General features: G+C 27.2%; 1 protein-coding gene across 1 annotated transcript; it reads right to left on the reverse strand.

Moving 5' to 3' along the window:
* Nucleotide 1: 1 nt before the first annotated feature.
* On the reverse strand, nt 2-5459 carry LOC118067868 (NPC intracellular cholesterol transporter 1 homolog 1b-like). The gene is made up of 21 exons (XM_035084852.1): nt 5149-5459; nt 4850-5067; nt 4633-4763; nt 4438-4564; nt 4179-4362; nt 4022-4099; nt 3727-3944; nt 3556-3666; nt 3285-3472; nt 2786-3188; nt 2601-2717; nt 2205-2513; nt 1883-2134; nt 1645-1808; nt 1461-1576; nt 1255-1397; nt 950-1146; nt 645-876; nt 457-570; nt 214-376; nt 2-139 (listed from the first exon to the last, which is right to left on the reverse strand). The coding sequence occupies exons 1-21, from the start codon at nt 5354-5356 to the stop codon at nt 102-104; spliced, it is 3711 nt and encodes a 1236-aa protein (XP_034940743.1). The 5' UTR covers nt 5357-5459; the 3' UTR covers nt 2-101.
* Nucleotides 5460-8503: the final 3044 nt, after the last annotated feature.

Consider the following 8503-nt stretch of genomic DNA (forward strand, 5'->3'; position numbering starts at 1 on the left):
AAAAGAGTATTTTTATTTTTTTTTACAAAAACATTTATTGAAAAATACTTCTCCTTTTCCATCTATTCAAATATAAACATTTGATTTTTTAAAACATCTTATTAGCTAGTTGTCAATACAGCTTTTTTATTTTGTGGTCCTAGAAAAATGTATGAGCTTGTTAATCACTGTTTATTCAAGTACTTGATGTAATTGATTTTCTATTCGCCTTACCAACAAATCGTAACAAGACTGGTAAAAATATTAATCCATGCGTTGCTCCAATAATTAATACTCCTAAGTACATTCTGAAGTAGAAAACGCTGAATATTTTACTCCTTGCAAATGCCAAAATAATTATTCCTACCAATTTAGTTAACGTAATTCCAGAGAATACCTACAATTAATGACATATTAATACAATGTAAAAATAATTTATTGAGTCAGAAGAAAAGTCAACAGACTAAGTAAACTTACTGAACTTCCTATGACTGATAAGGCCTCTGATGCCTTATCAAGTCTTGTTTGATGTTTTGAAGTCAAGTAAAAATGAACAATATGACTGCAAAACTCAACAGATATTCCAATTGTCTAGCACACCAAAACATTATTATCATTATTAATTATAAATTGATATTTATTTCATGTAAAAAGATGATATTTACCATCACTAAATTTACAAGAGAAATTGCATTAAGTGAAATATTCCACCAGTACATAAGTCCCACCATATTGATCAGTATCATCGTTACTGTAAGCAAAATGATGATTGCTGAGAAAATAGAAAATCCTGTAAGTAAATAAGTGACTCCAAAAACGACAAGCAATGACAATCCTAGAGATTCTATAGTTGCTATCCAAATATTCAGGTATTGCTCATAAAACACGTAAAATACACTGCAAAAGCATTGATGATGTTTCAATTATGGAATCAATATTTTTATCATATTTTAAAGATTGATAGATTTACCTGTAGGGAAATACTTTTATTGTTTTATTACTCAACAACTCATTATTTATTGTTGTTGTAATATTATCAGCAATGAAACGTGCAGCAGATAAAGCTTCATACCAATCAGATTGCTTTTTCAAAGGTGTATGGAAGCTCATAAAATAGGTATCATGTATATCAATCATTCCATATTTATCTTTTGTGTATTTTACAGCCTAAGAAAAAAAAAACAAGTAAATATTTTTTGAAGTAAGACTAAGTTGATTAAATAAAAGTAATTATTTGAATAAATGTTGAAAAATGAAGATGAATTATGTACATACGTCTGAATACATAGCTCGGCCACCTTGTGCACAAAGTTCATCAGGAGTATCTGATAAGAAAAACTCTGTATATTTACGAAAACTACTCGCATTTGGTCTCAATTTTGATTTATCTGTTATGATATCACACTTTTGACACTTATCTGAAATAAAAACTTTGCTCAATATTTTTTCAATTAGAAATGATGAAATATGAATAGATTTACCATTATTATGAGGACAAAAAGATCCATTATTGGGAAAATATTTACAACAATTTTCCATTGAAGTCCAGGAAAAATAATCATCAATCCATGATGAAGGTGGTTTTGCTAAGTATGATCTAAAATTCAAAATCAAATGTTAAATTAAAATTAAAAATTGCTAAATTTAAAAAGACATGTATTTTACACTAGTGGTTGTTTATGGGCACTATGAATTTGTGAATAAAGAGAATTAGAACTGCAATTCGATCCACCACAAACTATATTTTGATCAGGTGGCTCACTGTAATTTAATCCTTTTGTTACAACAAAATATACAGGTGGACCCATTGATAGCAGATCATCCATAAACTAGAAAAAAAATTATTTAGATTATTTATACAATGTTGAAGTTGCATTAATTATTTAAAGTTTCCTATAAATACCTGAAAATATTTATAAACATAAGAATCATCTGGCATAGAGAGCTTTTGATCTAAACCAATTTCAACTTGAGGTGCTACAATGCATTGAAGTACTAAAACTCCAGTGAACAAAAATAAAATTATTGTGCTAATTGTTTTATTCATTATCAAAGGAGTGTAGAAATATTTAAAGAAGTAATGAACTATTCCTTCATTCTCAATTTTGTCCGTAAGTTTCAGTCTAATGCAGCAAAAAATATCAACTCGATTATCCTAATACAAATAAATTTCTATTTATTTATCTTACTATGAGATTATCCTACACAATGAATCATCAACTTACGTAATATCGTCTCATATCCAAAGCTAATAAGCTAACAAATGCAGTAATTTGAAGCAAAAAATTGATTAAAATAGACACTGAGGCATAAAGTGCAAATGTCTTAACAGCAGGCATTGAAGATAGAGTTCCAATTAAGAAGCAAAAACATTCTGATGCACTAGTCAGTAACATTGATGGACCTACTTCCGCTAAAATTCTTGCCATGTAATTTGGTATTGTTTCATCACGATTAGGTGAATTTTTCTGGTGAGTCTCGACTAGAATAAATATATTATCTACTCCAACAGCCAATATTAAGAACGGGATTACCTTGAAGGATGAAAAGATACTTTTTTAAAAAAAATAATTTGATATAAATTATTATTAAATATTAAAATAGATTTAAACAATTCTTACTTCAATAGTCAATAGAGTTGTGGGTATTCCAATATATCCAAATATTCCAAGAGAACATCCAACTGAGGCCAGAACAATGATAATACCTCCAATACTTAATAGAATTCTGCTACTGATCTACAAGTTTTATGTTTATTTATTGTATTACTTAAGCAAGAAGTTAATAATAATTATTTGATACGTACAAAACATTGGAGAGAGGTTTTGAATTTTCCAAGAGCTAGTGTGATGTAGCAAAACATGAAAATGTAACTTATAATCACTGTTCGTCCTTCTGCTTTAGAAGTTCTATCTAACTCATCTTCAATGGATCTCTCAGCACTGTAAGCAACATCCATGAATGCAGGTTTATCAGTTGTCGTCCAATTTTTCATAAACTCTAAGAATTTTGTCTCCCATTCTAATGCTGACTTTAACTCAGTTTTATTTAAAGAGTTTTTAACCACAAAGGTCAAAATTAAACCAGTTGCTTTTATGTAATCTTCTTTGGTGTAATTCCCATGAGGATTTGGAGGAAATCCACCCACTGCTATTTCAGGAAGGATTGGTCCTTTGTATCGTGCAAGACAATTAATCTGGAATGGGTTTCTAGCAAATATATGAAAAAAATTGACTATTAATAAATTATTAAAATTCAAAAGTGAATAAAATATACAGAATGTGTAATATTCAATCATAGTTTACCCCAAACATCTGAGTAAAGTGTCAAGGTAATCCGATTCTAAAGAGGATTCGGTTATCATATTATCAGCTTCTAAATATCCTAGAATACTTTGGACTGTACAAAGATCCAAGGGATTTTCAGTAGAAAAATCATTTTTCACTGGAGCATAACATATTTTTTCAAAGCCTTCACCAGTATCTAGGGTGATCTATGATATAAAAATAATCAATGAATAAAATATAAATATTGATTCATTTGAAAATAAAATGAAATATTATTTTGACCATTTACATGCGTAATTTGTTTCTGTAGCTGATAGGCAGCCAGTAGGAAATCTTCTTGATAAACTGCACTGAATTCTAGATCCAATTTATCTGAACCATCTCGTACATTGTATATTATCTAAAAAAAAAATATTGAATCAATATTGTGGTTCTAGAGTGAATAATTAGCAGGTCTTACTTTGTCTAAACCAACTGGCTTCAGATAAATTTGTTCTGTTCTATAGAAAGGAGTAAAATGACTATCAAAGTAATCTTTTTCCACTCTTGATCTACTTGCAGGAGCTGCCCATATTTCAATAGGATTAACAGTTACGTTAAGATATAATGCTCCATGTATCAAACCAACGACAACATATGATATAAGGCATAGTAAAAGTACAGGATATCTTGCAAAAACTGATAGAAAAATTTTTACAAGTTTTTATCTTTGTGATATCAATGGTTATTTTTTAAAATTATGTCAATGTACTTACAGTATCCCCAATAAAAAAATATTTTCTTTGAAAAACCTTGGCAGTTTGAAGAATGCCAGCTCATATGAATACAAATATCTAAGAAATAAATTAAATTAATTATAAATTCGAATATTCTCCAGTGTTTTGAATTTCACAACTAATTAAAATAACTTACTACTCCAAAATTGAGAGAGACACAAATAATTTAGAATAAAAAAAAAGCTTAAAACTAGAATTAAAATTGCTGCAATCACTCCATATCCATTGTAATTAAAAATTTTGAATTCCCACTCTTTAAGTTTCCACTCAATATAAGGACAAGCCTCCTCACAGTCGACACAGCTACAAGATGTTGAATTCTTTAAAAAAATTTACTAATATAATGTTTGTTTTTCTAGTCAATTATTCTCATTAAGTAACTTAATGTATCATACATTGTATGCTTCACTACATGGTCGTGTTGTTGGATCTAGTTGCTCATAGTCATTATTTTTTTGGGTTATGTAATTAATTTGGAAAGGCACAAATAGAGTTTCATGATCACCCATGAATTCAAACCATCTGTAAATAATAATTACGTGATAATTACTTAAGGCTGTTATAATTTTATTGAATATGCAGAGACTTACAGTTTTGGAGTACACAATGCAGCTCCATGTGGTCCACAACCCAAATCCATTACATATTGTCCACTGTTGGGCATCACAATTCCTTTGCAGGAATCATAAGTGGCATTTAGATACCTTTCTGTTATATATATCTACCGATAATTTTTAAAAAAAGGTTAAATAAAATTTTTTAATTAAATAAAATAATCAATTTAGTAGTTTTATACAAATTCTTTACATCTATTTCATCAATATATTTCTCTCCTGTAGCTGGATCAGATTTGATTACTTTGTCAACCATAAATCGACTTTGGTCATGACTACAAGTTAGATCACAAATAGAATTTAACAGATTCCTGAGACAAGTTTGGCAACGACTGAATAACATTCCAGCCATGTTCATACTATCATGCATTGAAATGATTTGTTCAACATCACAACATGTTGCGGGATGATCTGAATAGAATTGTATCATTTTAATCACAAAAACATTTTAATCACAATCGTTTTTATCAACGAAAAGTTCTTTGAACTTACCTGTGTTGTCAAAAAAATGGGGACATCGTTCCTTAAGAATCTTTTCTGCAGTGATGTTATTAATCAAACGTGCTGGCCCTCGATAGGGACAATTTTTTACTTTGTATTCTCCTTGTGGAGTACAATCTCCATACCAAACACAAGTATAATCATCAGAAAATACCGGCAGAATCCACAAATTTATTAAAAAAAAGACTATTGTCTTCATTTTTTTTTTTTTAAAATGTTTGAACAATAGTTCCTGACTTCTGGATATAAATTTACACTGATGTTAAATGAAGACAATTATGAAGTGAACTTTAGAGCGATAATCATAAATAGCCCATCGGCTTATCAATTTTAAGAATGTTTTTATCGGACAGGTGTGTAGAAATAAGCTTAAAAAATCTTTAATAAAACACCAGATAATACTTTATGAAGTCATTAATATTTTATATACTATTTACTTTTATATTGATACTGAATGGATAAAATTTACTATCATAAATATTTTTTTGATAGTCTTTATCTGATGTATATACAGTAATATGCCTCTCTTTAAAAAATAAATTATTTTTACCGTATGTCAAGTTTATTTATGTCAATATGTATTAAGGTAAGGTAAATACTTATAAGCAAAAAAGATTTTCGATAATGAATAATCATACTTTAATGACGCAATGATTGTACAAATGGATCTCTCGTAAATGTCACCTCCTGAATTCATAAACAATAACAATAGATACAGTAAGTATAATCAATAATTGTAATTATACTGGCAATTAATACCATATGTCATTTTTTTTTCACTACAAAGTTTCAACTCAAAGACATTATTCAAAAATTTTTAACTACTATAATACACTCTTTGGTTCATTACATAGCAAATGTGCCAATAAAAGAAAAAAAAAATTTCATTTTTTATGAATTTTTGAAATATTTTTCAATTTTTTTTTTTTCAGTTCAGAAAGACTTATTTATTTTTTTAAATTTTATTTATCTTTGTTAATTCATACACTTTTTTTCAGTGTAACGATCATTCTAAGTGAGCTAAAAACTACTTTTATTCAATCTGAACACATTGAGATGTGAGGAATATGTATTCAAGAATAATCCTATTCTTTTTTTCTCCTGTATGTTTCATACATAGTATCTTTATTTTTATTCCCCTAATCTCAATTCGTATTCAAGATGATTATTTTTTATCATTTTCCATTTATCTTCAAGTAAATTACCCGTTCTTATCATCAAATACATCGTCAACGGTAGCAATAAAGTTTATATGTATATCAATAAAATTTCTCGAAGTATATCAATAATAGACGATAATTTAATTATAATCTGTGGCAACGAGGGTGAAAATGTGATGCTCGGTACTAGGCCAACTATTGGGACGCCTCTAATCGAGAGGGTTTCGATACATTTTACTTTTACTCCAACTTCATTTTCTTATGTCAGTACATACTCATATTTTTATTTCTCCTCTTCATTTATTTCAACCAATTTTCACTTCACTTTTTCAATCTTAATTTTTTCTTTGTTAATAAAAGTTTACATTTTTTTTTTTTTTTTTATTAAATTACTTAATGATAATAACTTTCGACCCACATTTTACTAAGGTCAATCCCAATGTGCACAAAGATAGAGCTTAATGAGTTACATGACATTTTCTGTAGTAATAATTAACATTTTTTTTTGTTAATTGTCAATAATTGTATATGTATGTGGTATTATTTTCGTATTAACTGTCGTACAAAGGGAAATAGAACAAAAATAAAATATAAATTCAAAATCTCGAAAGACTTAAGTGGTAGAAAATTTGGAATATTACTTATTTCATTGTGATTTGTCCATTCATAATGTATTTTTTTAAAGCTAAACACATTAAGAAGCTATAAAGAAAAGTAAAAAGTGGTATTAAAGCTTTCATTTTTTTTGTTCTTTTTTTTTGAGAAATTACATAATAAAGAATTATTATTGTTATTATTATTATTATTAAAAATTTTTTTGATAAATTTTTTAGTATATTTCTTCACATTCATTCAAAAGAAGTAAACACTCTCGATCGGAGGCTGCGCCTCGCCAGAACTTTTACATAAAATATATATAGAGGTGATAATGTAATAATTTTGGCAACAAAAAAATTCGTGTTTTATCTCCAATATTTATGAGTGATAATTGCTTATAATAATTAATAATTAGACATTACTCATGTTTTTTTGTTGCCTAATCATAAGCATTAAGTGTTGATCAGTTTCATTGAATTCATGACAATTTAGACTTTTCCAAATGATTATTATTTTATTAAATGGCCAATATGAATTTAAATGAAATTTTTTTAGAGCTCAAATAAAAAGCTAAAGGGCCTTATTGTTTAAATAATTTTTATTATTTATTTAATTTAATGTTTTGTAACTTTTACATTTACGTGCAGTCAATGCTCGTTTTTAAATTTCATCTCTATTTTTTATATCATTTTTTTTTTTGCTCATTTATTTATTCATTTTTCAACTTTGAGCCTTCGAGACATATATCATAATAATTTCTCTATGGTCCGGCATTAAAATCGTTTTTGGTTTCACACTTATATTATATGTACTTATTAATCGAAGTCTTTTTAGTTGTCTTATTGGTGTTAACAGGCCTTGGTGAAACCCAGTTTCAAATCAATCACAACGCGTGGAAATTTATTTATTATACTCGAGACACACTCGAAATAATAAATATTGAACAAAATAAATACAACTTGAATAATATGCAGAAATAAAGAAAAATTAATTATACAGCATTTATTTACTTTTTTCAAATGTGTCTCGGTTCAGTTAAAAATTATATGATTCATAACAATAACTTGTAAATATTATTTTCTCATAATTTGCATTATTATTTTTATTTTCATTTATATTGTTTGGAATTTTATTTTTGTAAATTAGATTCTGACATTCTTATTTCTGGAATAATGACTTATATGAAAATATCAATAATGATTAAGCAAAAAATATGACGAAGCGCGAAAACCTTCTCAAATTCAATCTATATATTTAAAAGTTAATTATTCAAAAATCTAATAATAATTTCGTTTTTTTTATAGAATATCGCGGTCAACTTTTTTGTGTTCATCGAATTTTTCTAATCTCGTCACACTCGGTAAAATTAGTCAAATAAATATTATTATAAATAAATAATATCAATTATAAACTTATATTATAAATATTAATAACCAAGTAAAAATTATCCTGACAAAATGGATTTTTTCTTAAAATAAAATATAATTTACAATGACTTTAAAATGCATAACTTAAATATAAATTGTGCATAGTTATATCTAATATAAATTACAACATTTTGCTTACATTCTAAAAAGCTTGACATTTTT

Source organism: Chelonus insularis, unplaced genomic scaffold (genome assembly GCF_013357705.1).
Source record: "Chelonus insularis isolate UGA/USDA-ARS -01 unplaced genomic scaffold, ASM1335770v1 contig_397_pilon, whole genome shotgun sequence".
Taxonomy (NCBI): Eukaryota; Metazoa; Arthropoda; class Insecta; order Hymenoptera; family Braconidae; genus Chelonus; species Chelonus insularis.